We start from the raw sequence: 27,110 nt of genomic DNA, 5'->3' as shown, positions 1-27,110 counted from the left end.
TTATCAGAGAGAAAATGAATAACCAACACAGCCAAAAACATTCTTTATATACCCCACTCTATTTAAATAGGGTGTGTCGTGTCTATGACCACTCAGAGGCATTAAATTCTCAGCCACAGGCTGTCCAGGGTCACACTCCACACTCCACTAGGGAGAGATGTGACACAGGCAGAGCTGCAGGAGGACCAAGTTCAAGGCCAACGCTCTGTGAAGCCTGGAGGTAAACAAACTGCAATACTTATGAATTTTGTATTTGTTTTCTTGTCACTCAGTTTTTTTGACCAGTTTCTGTCTACTCTGTATTCTTCCCTAGTGTCCTTCATTCAATTAAAGTACTTAAATTGTTTTAAAATCTTGCGCTTTACATTTTATTACTGTTGTGTTCTGTGCCGTCAGACACACTGAATGTGCTGATGATTAAAGTCTCTTAAACCACAGTGCTGTTGAATTCTCAGTTCTGATTGGTCAGAAGGTGTGGATTAATTTTCTAGAACAGCAGCTCTGGCAGTAGTGCTGGCTGCAAGGTTTATAACTGTATGGCTCTTCACATAAACAGATAAATAAAAATGTGTGTAATTGTTGATATGGTGAGAGTTTCTATGAAGAGATGTTTGTTTAGCATTCATGGAAGGAGTCTCCAGTGTCAGGACTTTGTATCAGTCAGAGGTAAAGCTGTAACTAAGTTTTCAGAAAGTCTTGATAATGGAAGGCTTTGTGGTTTCTCAGTAACATAAGCTGCAACTTCATGAGAGAGAAAAAGAGAGAGGCTGGTGAGGGACCAACTGCTGATGCTGCTATAACACAAGTCTTGAATTAATTAAAAAAAAATGTAGTTTTTCCCAAAACAGTGTGATAGAGGAATAAAACACTTTGGGACATGCTGTTATTGTTACAGGACAGCTCAGTGTGGTACCAAACGTGGAGTGAAAAACCCCTGCTTGCTTAGAGATAAATGGGCAAGTAGAGTTTATATATAGATAAGATGAAGGTTTAGGGAAGGGTCTGGGTGTGTTTTGTGCACTTTTCAATTGTTGCATTTTCAACTGTATCTTATATCTTTTCTTAGTTTCATTCTCTTTTCTTGGCCATGCTTAAATCTCTCTTATCCTTTCTTTCTGCTTTTCTTTTGTAATTCTTTTTAAGTCTTATATTCTGTTTCTTTTTCCTTATACTCTTACTTCAAGCAATGTCCTAACATACCATACCAGTCACCCCTCTACAAAGGTGTGACAAAGGGTTGTGTTCAAGGCTGGCCTTAAGTAAACTGCCTGGCAGCTGCAGGCAATCCAGGTTAATCAGCCTGGAGAATTCTGGGTAATTGACTTCTCCCACATGGCTGCTCTCACTGTTTTACTAACACACAAATGCTTTTTGTTTAATATTTTAGAGAAAGCTGCCATGTGGCGTGTCTTTGTACTTTTAATATTTGGAAAAAGATTTTCCTTATAAATATGCTCTGAAGTGACTAAGATAAAAAAAAAAAGATATACTTCCATATTATGAAGGGGTTTGTGTACAGCTCTGCAACCTCATTTGTCACTGTGCTTCTCTAGCGCAGTAATACACTGCAGTGTCTTCTGTCCTCACTCCGTTCATGTGCAGATACGCCTGTATCTTACTGTTGTCTCTGAAGATTGTGAAGCAGCCATTAATTCCAGCCCTTTTCCAGGCACATGTTTGACCCAAGCCATCCAAGAGCTACTAAAATCAAATCCAGAGGCTGTACAGGTCAGGGTGTGTGATTCACCAACTTTGATGGTCACTGAGTCTGATTCAATCATTGTCTGACTGCATGAATCTGAAAACAATAACATTCAGAGACAGGTCTTATATAAATATATGTACTTATATAAAACCACATTTTTATGTTTAGAATAAATTTAATGAAGAGTGAAACCAAAAATCAATGCTCAGTGATGCAGCAACATAGCTCAAAACTCTCCTCAGATGCATCTCAAGGAATAAAAATAGCACGTTCTCTAAATGAATACATTTCCTGAATATATCAGCATATATGGTTTTAAACATGGCACTTAATTTGCATTAGAAATAGAGGTGTAAAAACATTACAGAAATAGCCATTAAGGGGCAAATGTTTATTGCAAGACTCAAGCTGTATTTTACAATTAAGCCTTTAAGAGCTATTTTGCCCCATTACCATATCTGCTTCTATAGCACAGAACTATACACAATGACATTAATGTTTTTTGATTAATTAATATGGTTACAGAAATAATGCAGACCACACATCATCGCCGACTCATTCTGATTGGATAAAGAATAAATTTAGAATGAAGATAAAAAGGAATAGCATTGCATTTATTTAATTATATTTTGTCTCACAAGACTCTGCAAAAGTAATGATATAAGCAACAACAAGCAATTATCTTCCTGGAGTTTAATCTGAGAGTCATGGTGCTGGATGCAGTCATAGCAGCCTGTGAAAAGAGACGGGGCCTAAAAGTGCAGATAGCAACAGACTGAGATGGTTGAGTTTGCAAAGACTGCCCTCTAGAGGCAAAAAGGTCCAGTTTTCAAAATATTCAGATCTAAAATAAGTGAAGCAACTTTAAGGCAACTTGTTAAAATAAACTCAAATAGAACTAAAGTAGTAAGTAAAAGAAGTAAGAATTATAATTTGGAGCATTTTGTATGACCAGGATCAAACCGAGGGCCCTGAAGCTGTGAGGTGGCAACATTACCCTCTGTACCATATATATATATATATATATATATTCAGAACTGACTCTGACCTAAGTAATCTTATACCAGCATAAATGTCCAGACAATGTTTACAATAAGCCACATGCAGTAAAAGTCAAAACATTTTGGTTCTTTGAGCTCCATGAATATACTGCCTATGAAAATGTGAGCTTGTCGTATGACTATAGCAAGCATGTGTTTTTGAACTGATGTCTAAGGAGAAGTATCACTGTGGGTCACGAGCGCAGTAATACACAGCATTGTCTTCTGTCCTCACGCTGTTCATGTGCAGATACACCTGCAGCTTACTGTTGTCTCTGGAGATGGTGAAGCAGCCATTAGCTGCACTGGAGTAATATATGTAACTGCTAGAGTAGATTGCTGCAACCCATTTCAGTCCTTTTCCAGGAGCCTGTCTGATCCAAGCCATGTAATAACCACTAACGTCCAATCCAGATGCTGTGCAGGTCAGTTTATGAGATTGATCAGGTTTAATGATCACCGAATCAGACTCAATCAGTGTCTGACTGCAGGAATCTGAAACAGAAGAATACCCACAAAGATAGGTGTTAAAGTAAAAAATATTTTTTTTTTCAAATATGAAATAAATATTAATATTAACATTGAATGAACATTGCTAGAGTAAAGAAACTCAAAACTCTGCCTAGTCCCATCTCACAGAATTAAAATGATTACTGTTGCTGTAACTGAACACAAACTGATGGTATGTTGTCGAGCTGAATGTATATCAGCATAAATGGTTCAAACACAGGATTTGGTTTGCATGGCACGCCCACTAGAGACATAAAACGATTCCCAGAGGAATAGCCATGAAGAGAAAAAGCTCACTGTAAGACTCCTGCTGTGTTTCATGCTGTCAAGTCCATAACTGCTCTTTACTCATTAGATATCATGTCCTTTTAGTACATCACTGTGTGTCACTGTAACACTCAGAAGAACCTGAAGTTTTCTGACTAACAATCACTGAACAACACAAATATTTCAGAAACTGTATCGAATAGAAACTGAATGTAGTTCCAGAAATAATGCAGGTCACAAATCATCACTGACTCATTCAGTCAGGAGCTCATGCCAATCACTTGTCTGTTCTTAAAGCTTCGTGAATGAGGATATAGTTTAAAGCATTTAGAGTTATTTATTATTCCCTATGCAGAGAAGTGTAATGAAAAACACAATAATACTATGATCATGTTAGCAACAAAGAGCGATTATCTTTCAGTTGTTTAATGTGAGTGAGATGATGGTGAATCATTGCAGTCTGTGAGGAGAAAGAAGCTGAATGTGTATTAATGAGCAGTTAGAGATGGTTTAGTTTACACAGACTGCCCTCTCAAGCCATAAAACACCAGTAACTAGGTCCGATATTCATAATAAACTGCTGTTGCATATTTCTGATAAAATACATGAACACCTTTACCATAAATACCACAGAGGCAGAGTAGCTCAGTGACAGATTCATTAAGGAATAAAACACTTGTGGGCATGCTGTTATAGGAAAATAATCAAGGGCAGGGTGGTGGGATGCTGTGTCACTTGAAGTGGTGTTATTGTTGCCCCTTAAAGTTATTTATTTTCCTACAGTAGCATGTGCTGAAGTGTGTTATTCCTCTAATACCTCTCTCTTATGAGTTATGTGTTAAATCAACATCAAGAATTAGTCATTGAGAGAACAATTTTTTTTTTCATGCCTATTATTGTGAGTATCATTTCAATTAAATTATATGAAGTCAAAAACTGCTTTCAAATATGTGAAGCAAGTGGAATATTAACTGGACATTCAGATGCATTTCATTTAAAAAGATAAATAAGAATAATATATTATTAATAATAACTATGAACTGAGTAAACTTTTGCATTAGTTTTTTTAAATGATTAAATGATCTAAATGTTTGGGTTGAAGTGTATGTAACGTGGGGATTAGTTAATCAGTTAATTGTAGTTATTATTTATATACAGAACTGCATTGTGATGAAGATGATGTTTTTGTGCAGCGCTGCAGCTTGTCGTGTCAGTGTGGTCTTCGAGTGCAGTAATACACAGCTGTGTCTTCAGTCTGCATGTTCTGTCCTCGTAAGGTCACGGTGTTACTGGAAGTGTCTTGAGAGACGACAAACTTGTCTTTAAGTGATTCTTTCTTAGCAATATCCCCATCATAGTAAATTAAATTGATCCATTCCAGAGCTTTTCCTGTAGGTTGTCGAATCCAACCTGTTCCATAGTGGTTGCTGCTATCAGTGATAGAAGCTCCAGACACTCTACAGGTGATGGTTAAAGTCTCTCCTGGCTTTATAAGCACTGAGTCTGGCTGGATGAGCTCAGTAGCACAGAACACATCTGTGAAAAGAGAAAAAGAAAAGGTTGACATGTTGAACTGAAAAGATCAGATGAACTAATAAAGCTTAAATCCAAACACTCACAGGGGGCGAGAGCCAGCAGCAGCAGTGAAGCTGAAGCAAACATGTTTGTGTTGAAGGAGGACTAATGAGAAGTGCTTCCTCTCTAGATAAGCACCGTGCTAATATTACAAGAGGAGATGGAGATTTGCATAAATATTACAGAGAAGCTGTGTTGAGTGCAGCTCTGCAGCTGTTAATCACAGTCTCATCCCATATTGTCTCTATTTAATATCAATTTAATGTGGTAAATAATTTAATTATTTATTATTACTAACAATATGAATGTCACGTGGTAAATAATTTAAGTATTTTATATTCACATAAATAAAAAATGCAATTATCACTTATTATTGTTGTAGTGAAAATAAAACTGAATCTTTCGTCATAATACATAAAAATAATATTAATTAGAAAAAAACTATTTGATGTCATTATCAGCTCTGCATAAGCTGCACTCTAGAGAACTGCACGAAGACTACTGAAGAGATTATTCTCATGTGTACAAATTTCCTGGTAAATGTAAAATCTTTTTAATTTTATTTTATAGATATAGAATAGAGTGTGTTAAAATACCTGCTGTGAATAACTGCTTCCATATTTGTCACTCTCACACAGTGAAATATTGCAGTGATTTCAGAACAGCATGTAGCTAAAACTTTTTATTGGTGACATTAAAACTGGGGTCAACATTTAACATTACAATCAAACTGTGCAATAGAAAATGCCCCAGTCAAATCATTTTCATTCTGGTATAGATTGCCCTCTACAGGCTTTAACTGATACAGAGAGGAATTGCTGATTTCATGTTGGTGAGATTCTAGGTTAGATGTTCACATCCACCTTCTCAGGCACTACTGAAGACGTGTTACGGAGATCAAGTTTAGGGGGCGTGTCACTCTGTGGAATCACCTGACACCACTGTCACTGACAGGCTGCATCAGTGTACAGTCTGGGCTGAACCAGATTTAACTGGTAAATTCACAAATCCCAGAATCCATCTGAACAGCACACACCATCTTTATCATCAGAATGAAATGTAAAACATCAGTTTGAAATAGCAGTTGGCCATTTTATACACACAGTATGAAGCTCTGTGGATTTCTGATTTATGATGTGAATTAGACAGAACATGTGACTCTGGTGTGAATATTTGAGCTTCACTTAAAATAAATGAAGCTGTAAGTGAATGTGAAGTTTTTGTACAGCACTGCAGCTGTTTGTGTCAGTGTGTTCCCCGAGCACAGTAATACACAGCTGTGTCTTCAGTCTTCAGGCTGCTCATGTGCACATACACCTGCTTCTTGCTGTTGTCTCTGGAGATGGTGAACCTTCCCTGAACAGTATCGTTTAGTACTACCACTATGGAGTAACGTTTAGTATTACCACTCGGAGCAGAAATGAGTGAGATCCACTCAAGGCCTTTTCCTTGAGCCTGTCTAATCCAGGATATATATGCATCACTATCACTAATCCCAGAGTAGGTACAGGTGAGTTGATGAGATCCTCCAGGTTTAATGACCACCAGCTCAGACTCAGTTAGTGTCTGACATCTGCAACATGTCAAATACATTTAATCATTTCATAGTCTTACATAAATCACACAATTTATATCAGTCATGCATGCACAAATAAGCTGTTACGCACGGGGTATGACCAGTAATGTCAAAATAAAACAGTAAATGATTTGTGGTTGCATGGATGTTCCTGAAAAAAGTCTAAACTCAGTGGAAATAATGCAGCTGGAGTCTGTGCTTATAAAAGGAGAGTCTCATTTGCATGTCCAGCCCCTAGAGGAGTTACAGACTATAAGAAACATTCTGATATTCAGGTAAAACATGATCAATTCAAGCAATATGCGTTGTACTGTATATGGGAATAAAGATGTAGGTTATTTGATATTAGTGAGGCAAAAGTATAGTGAAGAAATTGAAACTGTTGTAGACATTTATTCTGTTTACAGTCTAATTCAATGTCCTTTGCATCATTTTCTTAAAGAATAATGATCACACTGAGACTGAAATTAGATTATACATGTAGCTAAGAGAAATATTAACACTAATTATTATAAAGTGGTAACCATCTATATGACCTTTAAGGGTATTGGAGGGAAAAAAGTATTGTATTTGAATTTTTCATATCTCTGATTGATAAACCAGAGACTCTTCTATTTAATGATGCAGTTTTACAGGAACTTCACTTTAGCATAAGCTAAAGATGTCTTGAGTAAACACTTTCAGATGTAGTACAGAAGTTAAAATGTTCATAAAATGTTTAAGCATAGTTATACAGTATATGTTTATTTGTTTTAGCATATTTATTACTGTTTACTTGCTTGCTAGGTATAATATATAATGTGTGTATACCTTAATTGACCATTTCATCAAATACACCTACCATATACAGTATCAGTAATCTAGGTACAATCTTTTTTCTTGTCACTGGGTGGTACTATCAAGGGTATGTCTTTTATACCTTTAATATGTATATTTTACCAGGAAAGGTGCATGTGGAGTACCTTTAATTAGCTTTTAGAGTAAAGCTTTAAATGTACAGTGTATGTACGTATGTATGTAATGTATGTATCAGTGGGCCTAAAGGTCCAATTTTGTACCATAAATTATTTTTAAACGTGCACTATATTCACGTTTCCTCGTAAAAGATACAGACTAAAAGGTACAAAAAGCTGTACCCTTGACGGCACCACCCCAGTGACAAGGAAAGTTTAGTACCATTTTTTGTTTGTCTGATACTGTGTGTATGGGGCAGGTGTAGTTACCTACTAAAGTGGCCACTGTTTGCATGTTTGGAAAGGACACATAAAAGGGTGTTCCAGGTTTTTGTCGCATACCTTTCTTTTGCAAGAGCGCTTCTTTGTATCCTTTGGCATTCTCGACTCGGCACGTGAACTTCTTGCTCTGGGTCCAGTCGGAAGCCTTGACGCGCACCTGGCTCACCTGGCGCACCGCCGGGTATTGCACGACGTCAGTCAGCGCGCTTCCTTTCTCATCCGCCCATTTGAAGATCAGTCCGTCGGCGGAGGCCAAATCGCGCGTGACGCAGCCAAGAGTGATTAAACCGTCCGAGGCCGAGCCGAACTGCCACACGGGAAACAGGGACTGCGGGGGGCCTTGCACTGCTGCAGATAGATAGATAGATAGATAGATAGATAACCAACAAACCAACACTAGATTTAATCTCTGCCTGGAAGCCAAAAATGAAATTGATTATATATAATATATATATTTGCAGTCAACATTTCTTTTCTCTGCTACTTTCTAATCAGATAACACACCTACATTTTTAATGTACTCCATTTTACTCATCGTTTAAGTATGTAATTCATACAACTTTAATAATCTACAATTCATTAATATCAATTCTTAATAATTAATAATAATTATTATTCATTAAGAAGTATAACAACAATAATCATTATTTTTCTTAATAAACTTCCAAACAAACAAATGCGTACATACATAGCCTACATTTACATTTACGGCATTTGGCAGAGCCTACACACTGTAAACACATACATACGACCCATAAACGGTATCATTATAAACTCGGTCTCACCTCTCGCACAAACTCCGTACGCAGTTTTACAACTGAATGAGATTTCGTTGCATTTCAGACGATTGACGTTGTGGGGAAGAAAAAAGGGTACGATCACTAAACACGCCCTTTTCTTACGATTTAATTCGTTCTGGCAAGGTATGAATTTTTTGAATCATGAGACAAGTCAACAAAAACTAAAACTAATAAATTTGACTTCTTTATATAAAAACGCTTCTGTAAAACCCCGAAATTTTAATAAATACAGTCCAGTCTCGTAAAACAGATTCAAAACCATTTACTGAGTAGTTTCTTTTACCTAAAATTCTTTATTTTACATTGAAATCGACCAATTTATCACTATTATTATTATAATTATTATTATTATCATCATTATGGAACTGAGCAGAATACAAACGCTAAATACTTTTCACACCAAATGATTTTGTAAATGATGAGAATAAGCGAAAAAACGTCAAACATACAACATTAACAACGGGTCTTTTTTTTTAAACGTGCATTTTTAGCCTACACAAGTATGTCTAAAGCAAGAACAGATAAAATTAAATGCACAATTTATTAGAAGTAGTAATAAGTCACTTACTTTAAACATAATAGTCTCGCAATCTGATAACGATAGAAAAGGACTAAAACATTATGTAAATACTTTTTGACGTCCGTTAACATTTTTTTCAGGTTTACATTTTAGACCATTAAAAATCACTTTATGATCACAGAAATAAAGTTTGGGGTAAAAGCGCCGAATTACTTACCGCTTGTTACAGTGACAGCTGTGCCTCTTCCCCAGTAATCAAAAGCCCAGTAACACAGTGTTCAACTTCCAGCACACCTCACTACACTCAACTACACTACACTACATTACATATTAGTAATATTATCCCGCTTATTGACGCTTAATACGCACATCATTAAAATAAATAAATAAATAAATAAATCCAACCAAATAGAGAACTTTAACTTATAAACTCTGAATAGTCCTACAGCTTATTAAAAAAATGATGTGGTTTTGTTTTTAACAGGAAAAAACGCGATCTTGTAGTATATTAACAGCGTTATCAATGTGTACTAAAAACTGAGTTTGAAAACTTAAGTCTTGAACTTTAAAAAAAAATGCTATTTTTCCGTTATTTTCTATAAAACGTTAGTACGTGCTAATGTTAAAGTGCGATTTTCAAAAACGAAAATCAGGTTAATGTTCGTTTAACGGCAGGGATAAAATGTTTTTCTTACCAGAAGTAACGGTGACCGTCGTTCCCTTTCCCCAGTAGTCAAAAGCGTCGTCACAGTGACACAAATCCACTCTGACATCGTTCAAAAAGACCTGACTGTCCGATCTATCCATATATTACTGATAATGTCTAAAAGTCCTTCACAAAAATCATATCCGAAAAGTTGGATGTTCGCGATTCTCAGCGTTAAAGATCCACCAGGTGTCATTTTTCATTAAAACATAACAGCATATTGCTGATCGACCCTGGGTTTCTTTGTTTATACGAGTACGAGTCGTAAAAATATAAAATGAGTTAGACATGCCTATGACCTAAACATGCTATTTTTTTCAACAATCAAATGGATTTTTCTCTTTTAAATGAAATGCGACATTTTCAAATGCAGTCGCTGAGAACCATCTTCGTTTAACATTTTCTAAGCATTTTAACTGAAGAATATAAACCACTACACCAGGCTTAAATTGTTACATTTTTTCCCAGTTACTGTTGGTGTTAGAGAAGGCTAATCTAAAGAGGTTTGGCTTTAATTTCTTACCTGAAGTCACAGTCACCGTCGTTCCCTTTCCCCAGTACTCAAAAGCACAGTGATAAGTTTTACGGCACTACCCGTACAATATGGGGACCAAATGTGCATACTAATACATTTTCTAAAATTGTGTAATTTTACGGTCATAGTATAAATTTAATCCTACCTGAAGTCACGGTTACTTGAGTTCCTTTTCCCCAGTAGTCAAAGTAGCCGTAGTAGTCACAGTGAATTAATTGGCCGATTCTCCGTACAAAATCGCTATTTTTGCAGCGCCGTCATAATTTTCTCTGTCATTATTATGGACTACTTGGCAGCCTTGCGCTTTCTTAGAGTTCATGCGCTTTAATATTTGTATTGTTGTTTAAGTCGGTATTTGTTCAGAAATAAAAATAAGAACAGTAAAAGTAAAACACTTACCAGAGGTCACAGTCACTTGTGTTCCTTTTCCCCAATAGTCGAAGTAGTTATCACGTTGGTTAATACTTCGGAGCAATAGAGCAAAAACCACTATGTGTGCCTGCAAGCCTAAAATGGATTTTTTCCACCAAACATTTAACAAGTGTTTTTCCCCCCGTTTGTTAATTTAATTAATATTAACTTATGAACTTCCTTGAATCCTCTACAAGTAATTCATACAAATGATGAATAATTGTTCACTGAGAATTATAACAGCAATAATAATAGCAATTCAAATTACTATTAAATAAAATTAATGATTATTAATTATTATTATTATTATTATTATTAATAATAATAATAATAATAATAATAATAATAATAATAATAATAAATTATGAATAATTTTTAATGAATAATAATGACAGTTAATTAATTCTTTGGTCTTCACTAACCACTTATCCTTGTCAATTTATCCTGGCAACATGACAAGATGGGAGAATTCAATCTGGATGGGCCAACACCCTGGATGTGGAACCATCCTCACACAAATTAACACCTAGGGGCAATCTAGTCTGTCCAATCCACATAACTGCATGTTTTTGGGCAGTGGGAAGAAACCAGGGAATCTGAACTAAAGCCATGTGAAAATGGGGAGAACATGCAGAACCCCACAAAGACAGTAACTTAGGCTCAAACCCAGGACCCCAGAGCAGTGAAGAAGCAATGCCACATACTACACCAGGTTGCCACCCTATTTTTGTTGTTGTTGAAGGCAGAAGGCAGAAGGCAGAAGGATATCCATGCTGGGCAAGAAATCAGCTAGTAATTTAAGTGGGGTGCTGGCTGCACCAGGACAAGTTCTGGCTCACTCCCAAGGACCCATGTATTGTGGGTCTGGGGTACCTTTGGAGCAGCACAGTAAGAGCAGCAGTGTACCGAAGCAATGGTATACTATGCATGGGCCAAAGATTAAGTTCTGAGCAGCAAAAGAAGCATAAGGCTAATGTCACAGGTGTGGCTGTCAGGCAAGTTCATTCTGGTTCTCTCTGAGGAACCACCCTAATCCTCCATTGTTTAAGCTTCATGTCTAGGCTAAGATACATGCAATGCCAGGGGAAAGTGGGGAAACTCCACAGGACAGGTGGAGAAGAGTATGAGGAAGAGTACGAGGACAACTTCACTCCAGTCTTTTGCTGGGAAACATGTCTGTATATGGTGGACTCAAGGCAACATCCAGTCCTAGTTCAGAGGAGCAACAACAGCAGCAAGCAAGGCTGCTGAAAGAACTATGGCAGAGAAGTAAATAGAGATACTAAGAGACAGCTGTGTGAACTGCTCTAGGCCTGCCTGGACTGACTTGGTCCAGCACCACATCGAAACTGGTACAGCAGCCCCAAATCACCTCCGCCCTCATTCTCTCTACCTGACAAGATGTAGAGGAAAAGGTACAGGAGATGGCTTCACCAGGGGTTACTGAGCCACCCTACTAATCAAGAAGAAGGATGAGGGTGTTTAGTTCTGCACAGATTACTACTGCCTCCACAAAGTCACCAAGCAGGACTCTTACCCGCTGTCCCGCAACAATGATGTCCTCGACTGGGCTGCTGGTTCCAACTGGTTCAGCTCCTTGGACCTGCACCGTTGGCACTCCAGAGGTGATCCAGAGGGTTCAAGGTTGTTTGTCACATACATTACATACATGTGATGTATTAATGTAGTGAAATGTTTTTCCTTAGTGCCTCGTCTCACAGTGCAACTGTGATACATAATAAAACAGAATATAATAAAAGCTGAATATAATAAAAGAATATAATGAATAAAATAGAATAGAATAGAATAGAACACAATAAAATAGTATCTATTAGACAAAATATAGATGTTATATGTAAAAATATGTAAAAATTTGTTTAGCATCTTGAAAAGGAGAATCTTAGCAGCAGAAGACGTAGTGTGCAAAAGCCTCTCCAGTAGCGCTTCCCTGATGGGAGCAATGAGAAGAGACTGTTTCCGGGGTGGTGAGAGTCTTTTATGATCCTCCTGGCCCTGGTCTTGCATCACTGGTTGTAGATGTATGTGATGCACGGGAGAGAAGTCCTGATGTTCTTCTCCGCTGCCCTCACCACTTTGGGCTGTACATTCTGGTCCTTGGCCGTGGTGCCTCCAAACCAGGTGATGATGTTTCCGCTGAGAAGACTCTCCACAGCCCCAGTGTTGAAAGCCTTCAGCACCCTGTGAGAGACCCTGAACCTGGCCAGACGTTGGAGATGGTAGAGACACTGGTGTGCTCTTGTCGCCAAGCTGTATGTGTGTGTAGTCCATTAAATGTCTTCTGTGAGATGGACCCCAAGGTATTTGAAGCTGCTCACCCTCTCAACTGTGGCCCCATTGATCAACAGCGGGCTGTAGGTCCTCACCTGCTTCTTCCCGTAGTCAATAATCATCTTCTTAGTCTTGGTGACACTCAGGAAGAGATTGTTGTTGTCACCATGTGGAGAGGATATTCACTTCCTCTAAGTAGGCCTTCTCGTCATTGTTGGTGATGAGGCCTACAACCACTGTGCCGTCGGCGAACTTCACCAGCCTGTTGGAGCTGTGTGTGGCCGTGCAGTCACTGGTGTAGAGGGAGTACAACAGGGGGCTGAGGACGCAGCTCTGAGGAGCCCCAGTGCTGAGGGTGAGCATGGAGGAGGTGTTGTTTCCCATCCTGACTACCTGGGGGCGTCCAGGCAGGAAGTCCAGGATCCTGTGGTGGATGGAGGAGTTTAGTCCCAGCTCCTGGATCTTTTTGCAGAGGTGTGAGGGGACTAAGGCGGAGCCGTAATCCACAAACAGCATTTGCACATAGTTCTCTTTCCTCTGGTCCAGGTGAGAGAGGGCAGTGTGTAGGGTGTAGTTGATGGCGTCATCTGTGGACCTGTTGGACCGGTATGCAAACTGTAATGGGTCTAGGCAGCTGGGCAGGAGGGAGTAGATGTAGTTTCTAACCATCTTTTCAAAGCACTTTGTCACTATAGAAGTGAGGGCTACAGGACAGTAGTCGTTCAGGGAGGCAGGATGGGCAGTTTTGGGGACAGGAATGATGGTGGAGGACTTGAAACAAATGAGGAAAATACTCTGGCTGAGGGAGAGGTTAAAAATGGTGGTAAAGACTGGTGCTAGACTTTTAGCCCACGTCCAGGGAAGTTGTCCGGACCGCATGCTTTTCTGGTGTTAACTTTGTAGCACCTTCCTCACATCCATTTCTGAAATGACCAGTCTTTCCTCCTCTCCAGCTAGACCTCTGTAGGCATTGTAGGCAGCTGTGCGCACGTTCAGAGCCTTCCACATGGATCGATCTACCCATGGCTTCTGATTGGGAAAAACCTAATTTCCAATAACTATTTCAGAAGAGAAAAATGGCAAATAGTAGTTAAAATAGAAAGCTATGCTAGATTAATATTAATTCCAGAATGACAATGCACAAATTGAGGTCCATAAAGACATGATTTGTCAAGGTTGGTGTGGAAGAACTCAAGTGGCCTGCACAGAGCCCTGATCTCAACCCCAATGAACACCTTTCGGATGAATTGGAATACTAACTCGCCCAACATCAGTGCCCGACCTCACTAATGCTCTTGGTGATGAATAGGCATGAATCCCCACAGCCATGTTCGAAAATTGCCAGAAGACTGGAGGCTGTTATAGTAGCAAAGCAGTGTCCAAATCCATATTAGTGGCCATGTCTTTTAATGTTCAACAAGCACGTATGGGTGTGATGGTCACATCTCCACATACAGTGTACACAAGCTATCTTTACAAGTAATTAAACTATATTTAAACATACTGACTAACTGATAATTAATTATAGCAAAATTGTGGATTTAAAAAAAAAAAAGAAAAACACTCTCCCAGTGAGTTCATTGCCCCCTAAAGGCAAGGTCTGTGCTAAGCCCCTGTTGTCTTCAGATCCTTGGTTTTTGTATCTGCCTCCTTTACGCCTGAATGATATCTTTTTTTTGTTTTTAACCCCACATGAAAAAAATACCATTCTTGGCATCATGACCAGAAAGTGAGGGTGCAGGGCTGCAGGGCACAGTTGCTGTATACTTTATGGTACTTTCCAGTTAGTGCTTAGTGCAAGTGGCTTAAAGGCCACATCAGGAAACATGCATCATGGAGAGCAGAATTTAAAATTTCCATCAGGCTCCCTAATGTTACATAAATAACTCATAGTTAACTGACCATTTTAGCAGCAGGGTTTTTTACATTTGTAAGTCAGACATTTAGTGAAAGATTTATTAAACTTTTTTCCCCCTTGAAAACAATGTGTATGCTCTAAGCATACATATTCAGCAAGAGTAATTCTTCAATTATTTGCTGTATAAAACATTTTGAAAAACCAATAACAACTTTTAATAAACTATAAGACAATGTTAAAAACTACAGCATATTGAGGCATTATGGTAATGCAACTGAACAATCTGCAATGGACTGGTGTCCCATCCAGGATGGATTTTCCCGCCATGATGGCTATGGCTAACTCCATGGTGTTACTTAAATAAAACTATTAGATTGGACCTTATTCAAAACTGAAGTAATTCTCTTTTCTTTTAAAACATTAGTTAGTTATTAGTATTTTAAACACTAAAAGGGACTTAAAGCATGTTCTGCACAGGCCTATGGGTTTTTGTAATGTAAAGTTGCACATCCGTAAAATCCTTTTGCCATCCAGCACCATGTGAAAAATCAAGAGTTTTCAATACAAAGACAAATAGTCATTGTAACACGCAAAATGTATTGCATATAATTCACCAAGCATCACTGGAAATACTATAGGAATCATATGTTATGGTCAGATGGAAAAAAACTCAAACTTTTTGGCCACGCACACTTGGGATGTAGGTGATTAAAAGAGCACTACACCTGGTAACTGCTGTAAAATATTAAGATGCTGTGGGCTGTTTTTCAGCTAGTGGGTTAGGGGATCTTGTGAAACTGATAGCATGAATTCTGCTGAGTATCAGTATATTTAGGCTGAAACCCTGGTTGCCTCTGCCAGGAGGTTAAGACTTGGCGGTAGATTGATCTTTCCACAGAAATAGTTGCAAGAACACAAAGTCTTTTGTAAATACTATACTAACAAAATGGTGTTTGAAATGTGTTGAAACGGTGTTTAATTAAACAAAAGTGTTTCAGACAATACTTTATGAAAACAAATTGATAAAGTATATAGATAGAGATTGTTTAATTAATTCATTCATTCATCTTCACTAACCACTTTAGTATTAACTAACTTTTATGAACTCAAAGCATATGGTTACTTATAATAAGTATGCACTATTAATCAATCATTGTTATCTAAACATACTTTATTAGTCCACAGTAGTTCAGTCTCAGGAGCAGGTTTTTGTAATGGCTTAAAACACTGTACTGCTTCTAATGCAAAAGTTGTACAAATACAAACTGTTGCCTGCTGTTACCTGCATTATTAATCATTTTACTTATTATTTTATATATATATTTTTATATATATAAATCTTTTTTAAAGTTTGCAATAAATTAAGAAAATACTGTACATCAAATTATTTAATGGTCAGTTTGCATTTGTGTGCATTTTTTGCGAAAATTCTCCTAGCACAGTGCATTTATTTATTTATCCTGGTCCAGGGCTGCGGTGGCTCCAGAGCTTATCCAAGGAACTATGAGAAGTTATAGCTGGGAATACACCCTGAATGAGACACAAATCCAATGCAGGGAACCATGCATGCATACATTTACATACTTATTAACGTCTACAGGAAATATATTTTGGCCAGTCCACCATCTGGCAAGTATTTGGAATGTGGAAGGAAACCAGAGAACCCAGAGGAAAAAAAAAATACACAAACTCTGCACAGACAGTAACCTGAGTTCAGGATTGAACCTGGTGCCCAGGAGCTGTGAGGCAGCAATGCTGCATGGAGACATTTTCACTAAAAGGATTTTCTGAAAGGATTACTGTGTTAATCTATAAATACTACTTTTGGTGAGAGTTTTCAGTCTGTCTGACAGTTTGCAGTATGATGAGACTTGTACTGCATGATGCTTCTATGGCAAAGAGGATTTTATCACTGTGAGCCACTATATTGCACAGTGATTCATACTATAACAAATACCTTAAATCCACAGGGCTCAGCACAGCAATTCGACAAAAAGCCTCTGAACGGGCTACACTTTATTTTGTGATATTAAATAATTCTTCTCGACATTTTCAGTCTGTTTGGACTTTTAAATTCTTGCATTTATCTGTCGCTGTGTGTCAAAGTTCCTTCTGTACTGGGACGTGTAAAAACCTTTAAATCGGGCAGACACACACTAAAACAATTACTGACCGACATTTATTTGATGAATACCTTTTCATCATTTGGAAATATTTTTTGAGATCTTAGAAATACACCAAACGCAGAAACACCAATACACCGTTAACTCTTCTGCTGCGTTTCTCCTGCAGAAAAACCACACGAAATTCACATATAAATAATCACATGGTTCCCTCGGGGATTTTATACACTGCACATTATGCGTTTCACAGTTTTATCACATGTAAAGGATGGGTTTTTATTTTTGAGCATGTGAAGAACCCCATTCACTTATTTTCACATGTTTAATTTTGCACTTCTGGGGTTTTATTTTTCATTTTCTCGAGATCTCATATTATTCTCATGAATTGACGCGTGTTTTTAGTTTACAGTATAACGTGTTGAAATGAACTTTACTTCGTTTTTCACATGGGATTACATGTTACTCACACGTGCAAAAGATAAGGGCTGTTGCTCCCTGTATTAGTGCTTTACATGATCAGATATGAACATGCTTTCTACACAGTACATAGTGAGCCATGTGTACAGTTAGAGGACTTGGGAATTAGCCTCTTAAACATTTAGCAGGCTTACAGTAGTTCATGTGAATTTTTCCCCCCGAGGTGAAACTGCTCGTGACTGGAGGTTTTTGTGCCTGTGCGAATCAGCGTGGTCGTAGTTATCACCACGATATACTGCTGGACAAAAACCACCGGAACAAATTCACTTCTGGCCTGCACGGAATTCAGGTGAGGAAAGTTTAAATATGGATGCACTTTTGGAAAATTAAGAATGTTTAATTTTTCTTGTATTCGTTTGGCAAAGCTTCGACTGCATGTAGGTTATATATTTTTATACATAATATATGGCTCCATTTTATTTATTCATTTATTTATAAATAATTTGAGTTTAAAGATTTATTTAAAAATATATTAATAAATATGAATTTATTAATATATTTTAAATATACTATCGCTTATTAGGCAGTGGTTGTACATAGGCTACTCAAGAAATCTCTTTTCTTAGCTTTTAGCGTTCTTTAACAAGGATTTTTTTTTAAAAGCATGTAAGCATTTTGTAAGCATGTTGAAAAAGTCTGTCTTTCCAAACCTCATAATATAAGTGAACCCTAAACAATTAAACCGACAAATAAAAAAGTTGTAAACAACAAAAGCGAGAAATGATATTTTCCTTATTAATAATCCTTATGCATATTGACTATCGATTTAGAATTAAACTAGATTAAAATAAGATTTTGCAAATTGGTCAGAAATGTGAGCAGGCAATGAACATATGAATGTAGCCGATTTACTGCAGCTCCAACAAACTGAGCGTCTCGTAAGAAATTCGTACGAACTGAAACGCAATGCAAACCCCGCCCCTAAACATGCCCATAACTTTTAACACAAATTAAGTCGTGAAAATAGTTACGAATTGGCAGTGAGAGACCGAGTTGCACATGATTCTGTCCATGTGCTGCAAACTGTGCTGTTTTACTCCAAGCCCACTTTGTGCCGTTTCTACCCTCATTATTACCATGAAGAGTATTAACCAGTTACAGACAAAATATTAATAGGTTTATATTAAAATGTCGTTGATTTAAAAAAAAAAAAAAAAAAAAAAAGAGGGTTGCTCTAAAGCACTGTAGTGTTATTGGAAAGGAAATAATTTAAATCCATTTAAAACACTACTAATAATAACAGTTGATAAAACAAATTGTGTAAAGTTATAAATGAATGAATACTGCTTAAATTAGAGCTGATCAGATCAATAAAGTCTTTTCTAACTTGAAATGTAACTGTAGTTTGTGCAGATGACGTGTTTGTGGAATCGTTACACCTACATCATGCTGTACTCGTGACATGAGCACTATTAGCTCACAGAGGAGAGAGAGAACAACAGACGAAAGAAACAAGAAGCAGGTCTGATAGTGGGATAAGACAGAAGAGATGGACTGGCAGTTCTGGACTGAGAGATGCAGTGGATTTGACATGGATCTGGGTGATGAAGCAGCTTCTCTTCCAGGCATTTAAAAGTAAATCGGTGCAACATTTGCATGATAACCCACCCATCAAGGTACAGAAGTCCTTTAATTCATTACACTATGTGACTACTTAACAGTGATGTACTGTGAACTTGATATCAGTAAAAGGTCTGTACTCGCAGAATGAAAGCTACTGAACATGTTGCTGGGGTGGTATTATTCTCAAGCCTACACTTTTTGTTACTTCAGTATGTATTTTTTTTTTAAACCTACAAAGCTGTCTATAACTTTACAAGGTTCAGTTATGTATCTCCAGTGTGTGGTAACTGACAAACCCATTCATTAGACAGGCTTTTTTCTTTCTTTTAAAATGTAGCCTATAATCTGGATAAAAAACAGCTTCAGGATGTTGAGGTTTTTTTTCTTTGATCTACATTGCCTCACCAATTTAATTGTTAATTAATTATTTATTGTTGGATAAAATGTGGTTACATGAGCTTTTTGTCAGCATAAAGGAAGCTTCGGGGTGTTTTTCTCTACAAAAAACACGTAGCGTGAAAGCGTCTTATATCAGTGTACATTTTATCTCACATAAGTGACGAATATCAGACGCAGAATTAGCATTAATTCAACTCTACCAAGAAACTAACCAGATACAAAAAGAAAACACGATAATTTTAACTAGCTTGAAGTTTATAGCAGCCCTAAATTAGGTGGTTTAATGTTAAATATTATGTAAAATGCAAACATCAATATTTTCCCCTCATATAACGTTAGCAAGCGTACTTTTTGTCAGAAGGCTAACGAATATCAAACGCAGGATTAGCATTAACGCGACTCCAGTGCTAGCGAGCTAATGTTAGACAGAAAACACGAGGTCATTTAACTAGCTAGAAGTAGCTTTACTAGTTACATAACAGCCCTAAATTAATATCAAATGTAAATTTACACCAAGTAATCTAATTTAGAGCTACTATATAACATTTTCCCCTCAAATAACGTTAGCCGGTGTACATTTTGTCAGCAGGCTAACATTGCCTATACGTTAAAAAAGTTTTTTTTTCTGACAATGTTAATACAAAAATATAATTCCAAAAGATTCAACTAAATTTAAAAAATTAAGTTATATGTGAATAAAAACGTTCTTACAGTTGCACCTGATTTATTTTACTTCAGACTTTTTCTGGCTGTTGTTCTGTCTCGATAGACGAAGTGGAGAAAATTCCAGAAAATGAATCTTTCAGGTCCGCATACCCAACCCAGCATGCTGGAGGTTTCCCCATTGTCAACCCAAATTTGGGTCACGGGAACCCAGCTACCTGACCCAACAAGCTAAACCCAGCAAGTGAGCTGTACAAAGAAGCCAGCATTTGTAGAGCGCATGGAATGGAGAAGAATACTGTACAAGGGAATTGCCAGTGTGAACAAACATTGGCAGCATGGATGTACAGTATGGGGCAGACAGTATTGATAGACATATGAAAAGAAAGCGACTCAAATCATGAACTATCTTCTGTTGCAGTTTGTCCAAATCTCATGCATTTATGTAAATTATTTAGTAAAAGGCAGCTCATCAGACCAGAGACTAGCTAAGACTTTCAGAGACTGACGAAGCAAAGCATAACCACCTCAAATTCTTATTTATACCGACAAACTACAGCAAAGGGTATTAATTAAAAGGTAACATGTCATTGATTCATGTTTCGTAGATGCTTTACAAATTTTAGTCGATTACGCTTGCTATGAAAAAAAAAATCAATTTTTAAAATGATGTAACATTTGACTTCTCAAAAAGACAAATGTAGCTCAAATCATAGTTAACATCTTCAGCTAGTGATTATTAAAATGAAGATGTGGAAGCATTTGACCCACTGCATAAATCCTTTCATGTGGAGAATGGGTGGAATGAGGAATTTGCATAACAAGGCAGTTATATGAAAAACTACTGCATGCAACAGAATTATTAGGAGAATTTCCCTAAGATTCCTCAGTGGCAGATCACAGTTTCACATTCATCAGTGGTGATATCCAGGTAAAGCACATTGTTGCTCGTGTCTCCGGAAATGCCAAAGTGAGTTTTAGAGGAAGCTAGTGTTTTATCCTTCCACCACTCCATATGATCCCGATCCACTCCAAGCCTTTTTCTTGGAGATTGCCTGATCCAGCCTGTGCTGTAGCTAGAGAGAGGGCATAGCAAGAAAAATAACAGGACAACTTCACTCCAGGAGGTCTAACCTCAGCAGGAGATGAGATGAGACTGATGCCATGCACATCGGAAAAGAAAAGAGAAGAGCTGTAAATTAGCTATTAAACACACTTCACGACAACTTAGACAGAAATATGGAGGGTATAAAATGGTAAGTAAAGTGTCGAGAGAAGTGTGCACTCACAGGGCAGAGAGGATATCAGAAGAGGCCAGCTCATAATTCGTCTCAGAGGGAAGCTTTGTAGTACTTGCTGTGTGCTATCAGTCTGTATCTGTGGAGATTTGCATGCAGTATTGGTTATGCTATTGGTTATTGGGATTTTCCTCCAACAGCAGATCCTTAAGTGCCTTATTACTCTTATGCCACAGCAATTTGCCAGCATTATTTTAATCAGTTAATAGTTAAATTTAATGTGGAAAATCCACAAAACCAGTTCCTGTTACCATTCATGTTATAGCATATATAAGCAGCCTCTCTTGATACATATTTAGTGAAAACTTCACTGTATGAGTGACTCGTTTAATAGCAACATGTTTTTGATCTGCTTAGCCTTAAATTATGTAAATCATCCAACATACAAGGCCGTGTGAATGTGTTGTATGTGTTGAATATTTACAGCTCACGAGGACGTGTTTGTGTAAGATTTTGTACAGCTCTGGAGTCTGTTGCGTCGTTGCGGTTCTCGTGCACAGTAATAAACAGCCGTGTCTTCAGCTTTCAGACTCTTCACTTCTAGGTACAGCATGTTTTTATAGGTGTCTTTAGTGATGGAGAACTGGCCCTGCATAGTGCCAGTGCCACTGTCAATGTGCCCGATCCACTCCAGCTCTTGTCCTGTTTTCTGATGGATTCAGTGCAACCAGCTAAGCGAGAGTCCAGACACTGTACAGGACAGAGTGACTCTCCAGGTCTCTTCACCACAGAAGCAGAGGAAGTCAGGGACTGTCCATAAGAATCTTTAAAAAGGGAGAGATTATGAATAAATGTTATGATGCTCAGAGCCAAACAGTGAGAAGATATTTAATTTTCCTTGTGAGGATCATGTGAAAACCTCTGAAACGTACATGAAATTAGCACAAATAAAATACAGTAACCTAAAATCATTCTCAGAGTTCGTTTGCAAACCATGACCACTATGGATGTAGTAAATCCTCAGCCACAGGCTAAGGATGTTCTAATTGATGTTGATGTGTCAAGTGGTGTGTGCTTCTTTTATTTTCATGGAAAATATTTTAATTATTAGGTTTTGGAGTGGATGAAAAGTGATACATGCACGTGACTTAATATTAGTCAAACTCGTATTGCTTCAGCAGAAGGTCCAAACTGTATGCAACAATGACTGAACTATATTATTTTTAGAAAGTGAAGTTTAGTGAAACTTGTCAATTTAATAATTGATCCTTATTTTAAAGAGATACAAAATATAAGTGATCTTCACATTAAGCACAAATCACATAATAAAAATGTAAGGTGTGTATATAATATATTGCAGGGTTGCCCTTTACAGTCTTTACATGTGTTTCACTGTGTGTTTTGGTGAAGGAGAGTTTAAGCTTTTTGCATTATAATGTATTATTTGTCAATTTGATCATCCTTGCATTTTTATTGAGGGTAATGTTTTTTCTTAAGTTTTTGTACAGCCCTCCCAATGAGGTGTACAGCTGTGCCTGTCTTTGCACAATAATAAACAGCCGTGTCTTCTGGCACCAGGCTGCTGATATCTAAGTAAAGCACATTGTTGCTTGTGTCTCTGGAGATGCTGAAGCGAGTTTTAAAGGAAGCTCCAGAGTCTATGCTTCCACCACCCCATACGATCCCGATCCACTCCAAGCCTTTTCCTGGAGGCTGCCTGATCCAGCCCGTGCCGTAGCTAGTGAGGGCATAGCCAGAAATCTGACAGGACAACTTCACTGAGGCTCCGGGAGGTTTAACCTCAGCAGGAGACGAGGTCAGACTGATGCCATGCACATCTGAGAAAAGGAGAGCGGTAAAACATACAGAAGCTATTAAACACACTTCACTTCAACTCAGACTGAAATATGGAGCGTATAAAAAGGTGAGTAAGGTGTGGAGAGACGTGTTTACTCACAGGACACAGAGGATATCAGAAGAAGAAGAGGCCAGCTCATGATTCCTCTGCTGTACTCGACCAAACACAGAGACTGCTGTGTACTTGCAGTGTATTTATATCTGTCTGAGGTTGGGGAGATTTGCATGCAGTATGGGTTATGTATTTTTTAACAGTTATTATGGCAGTCTTTCTACAGTACAGCATTTCTCCAAACATTTTCATTCATCAGATTGTGTAGCCAAGTTCTTAAAGGAACAAATGAACAAATAAATTAATTACATTTGATTGAAATATATTTTCAGTGTTGCTTTTGAGGAAAAGAATAAATTAGCAAAAATGATTTCTGAGTTTTTTTTCTTTTGAGAAGTAATGTAATGTAAGGTTTTATCATTTAATACACTATATGGCCAAAAGTCTGTGGACACCTGACCATCACACCCATATCTGCTTGTTGAACATCCCATTCCAGATTTATCCCTACTTTTCTGTTATAATAAGCTCTACTCTTCTGGGAAGGCTTGTCAGAGTGTGATTGTGGGGATTTGTGTTCATTCAGCTACAAGAGCATTAGTGAGGTCAGGCATTGATGTTAAGTGCGGAGGTCTGGGGTGCAGTCAACTTTCCAGTTCATCCCAAAGGTGTTCAGTGGGATTGAGGTCAGGGCTCTGTGCAGGAAACTCGAGTTCTTCCAGTCCAACCTTCTCAAACCATGTCTTCATGGAGCTCGCTTTGTTCACAGGGGCATTGTCATGCTTGAACAGGTTTGGGCCTCTTAGTTTCAGTGAATGGAAATTGTAATGCTAAAACATACAAAAACATTCTAGGCTACTTTGTGGTAACAGTTTGGAGAAGAACGACATATGGGTGTGATGGTCATGTGTCCATAAACTTTTGACCATATAGTGTATGTCTTTGCTTTTAGTTAATTTTGCTTTCATGTTTGTCTTCAGCTTTAAGCACCAGCCAGAGATAATGAAAAGAAAAGGCTGAGAATTTTACAGAGGAATTTTGACTGTTAATGGAATAAGAAAAAAATGAGAAATAAAACTGATCACTAAAATGATTGAATGATGTTGTTTATAATAAATGTTTCTGAGGTCAAATATTCCATAAAACGGAGGGATTAATAATGGTTCAAAACGAACAATCTTTGAAAAAAAAACATATATATGTATATATGTATATATATATATATATATATATATATATATATATATATATATATATATATATATATATATATATATATATACTATTATTAAATTTCAACACAAACTATTACAACTTCATTCCAATGAAAGAAAGTAAAAGTTTGAGTGAGATGGTTTATTAGTCGCATTGAGAGGATGTCTCTAACATGTCTCAAAGTTTTTGTAAGGGGAATCCACTATTCTGTGTCACTGTGACGCTCCTGCGCAGTAATACACAGCTGTGTCTTCAGTTTGCAGATTTTGTCCTTGAATTGTTATTGTGTTAGTAGCAGTGTCTCTGGAGATGCTGAACTTGTTTTTCAGTTTGTCACTGTAATATGTATCCCCATCATAAATGATGTATCCAATCCACTCCAGAGCTTTTCCTGCAGGTTGTTGGATTCAATGTGTACTATAGCTCATATCTGAATATGAAACCTTGCAGGGGATGGAGAGACTCTATCATGGAAGCAGGCTGAGTCAGTTCCTCACCATGCACATAAGTGGAGGAAAACACATGGTGATATCTCACACAATATCTGCTGCACATTTATTGTTATTGTAGTAAACGAATGAATTTGATAAAGCACTCACAGGAAGCAGCTGCCAGCAGGAGCAGTAGAGATGTAGAGAACATGGTGTGTGTTGTTTGTACTGGGGTCTTCTCTGTTCTCCACAGTTTAACAGAGACCATCACATCACATAAATAGAATGATATCCAGCCCTGACGCTTGTATTTGCTTATCTGCTGATGATGGGAGGAGAATGTATTTAAAACATGAGGAGGAGATTCATCTTCTGGGGAATATGTGGCTATTTAATAACACTTTCAGGAAAATAAGCAATAACATGATGGTGAGATGAAGCAGAGTTACACTTACCATCCTACTGTTGATTTTAAAAAAATTGCTGCCTGTTACAGAGAAACCGCAAAGAGCAAAGCTCTCCATCCTGAACATATTTTACCCGTATTATTTTTTATCAGTATCAGTGTTTTCAGTTTAACTGGTTTGTTTATTGCTTTCACAGAGTGTAGTGAATTAATATGAATTTAATAATTAATATCAGCCAAATCCACTAAGATACACGTTTTATTTAGAGATTTACAAATGACTACATTACATTTTCTCTCACCTTTCATTAATGCCTTGATGTTAGAAATGATAATTCAGACATCACAAAAATAGTTTTCAGGATTATTTACTCTAGCCTCCTTTTTTCATAAAATGCCTCTTGAGGAGAATCTAACTGTAGATAATCTAAGTGATTTTTAATTTTTTCAGCTTTCTTTTGAACATGTTTGGTATCTAGAGGAAACATGGCATGAACCCAGTAGTGTTATGGGCTTTTACGAACATTTAAAAATTAGACATTATAAATGCAACTGTTTATCTGCCTTTAAGTGTGTATTCGTTTGCCTCACATCATTCTTGTTATGAGATGTCATGATATAATGCATTACTCAGCCCTAATATATTCATTGTCAAGCTATTGATAGATACTAGATTTTGGCCTGCCTCTGTTCTAGTGGAGGAAAAACCTGCTACTACTAATCATTAATGTCTTTCAATAAGCTAAACATTTTTAAATAAGCTAAAATTTTATAAAGTTATATATATTAAACTCTGATTTAAATAATTCTGCTCAAAGATTTTTCCTTTAAATGGAAGAGTTCTTTTGTCTCTGAAATGTTTTGGACAGAATGTTTTGAAATGAATCAGCCGCGTCTCTAATGTTTTTGTACGGTGTTTCCTCATATTTCTGCTACTGTGCTTCCCGTGCGCAGTAATACACAGCTGTGTCCTCTGCTGTCACACCAGAGAGTTTCAGATACACCATGCTGTTGGAATTATCTCTGGTGATTTCTGTTCTCCCTTCAAAAGATTTTGCATAGTCATGACCATTTGCATTATACCAAACACGTCCCATCCACACCAGTGGTTTGTTCGCCTGTCGTCTGATCCAGTGCATGTTGTGGTCTCCAAAACTAACTCCAGATCCTCTGCAGGAGAGACTCAGAGTTTCTCCAGGTTTCTTCTGCACTGTCGTTTGTAAAGACTCAAGACTTTGACCTTTCACACCTGCTGAAGGAAGTAAAATATTCATTTAATCACATTTTAATACAGATACATACAGATAAAGGAGTGAGTCACAGGTTTCAGTTGAGAACTCACTGATGAGGCTGATTAGTAGCAGGAATAAAGAGAGTGGGATCTTCATGGTGAGTGTTGATGAGACCCGACTGCTCCACTCAGCTCAGCTGCACATAAATACTGCATGGACACACAGCACTCTGGATTTGCATCATGACGTCATGATGGAATAAATGTGTGAGTCCTGATGATGTAACAGAGGGGAACAGCAACTAAACCTTCAACACAACATGATCATCTACTGTGTTACTGTGAAACACTCAAATCCAGCAGAGGTTTAAGATCATCCTGCTGATGACAGAGGGATAAAGGAGGATAAACGTTATATTTTTCTTTTC

At 37.5% G+C, this 27,110-nt stretch overlaps 2 gene segments (V, D, J or C); both read right to left on the bottom strand.

The window, feature by feature from the left end:
• Window positions 1–4,611: 4,611 nt before the first annotated feature.
• On the bottom strand, window positions 4,612–5,184 carry LOC128319798 (immunoglobulin heavy variable 2-5-like). The segment is given in 2 exon segments: window positions 4,612–5,058; window positions 5,142–5,184. Coding segments are annotated over 2 exon segments (369 nt in total).
• Window positions 5,185–26,375: 21,191 nt separating this feature from the next.
• LOC113546936 (immunoglobulin heavy variable 3-33-like) lies at window positions 26,376–26,856 on the bottom strand. The segment is given in 2 exon segments: window positions 26,376–26,703; window positions 26,794–26,856. Coding segments are annotated over 2 exon segments (366 nt in total).
• Between the last annotated feature and the right edge of the window lie 254 nt (window positions 26,857–27,110).

Source organism: Pangasianodon hypophthalmus, chromosome 13, assembly GCF_027358585.1.
Source record: "Pangasianodon hypophthalmus isolate fPanHyp1 chromosome 13, fPanHyp1.pri, whole genome shotgun sequence".
NCBI classification, from domain to species: domain Eukaryota; kingdom Metazoa; phylum Chordata; class Actinopteri; order Siluriformes; family Pangasiidae; genus Pangasianodon; species Pangasianodon hypophthalmus.
Note: the sequence above shows the minus strand (reverse complement) of the source record. Positions and strands in the feature narration are given on the sequence as shown.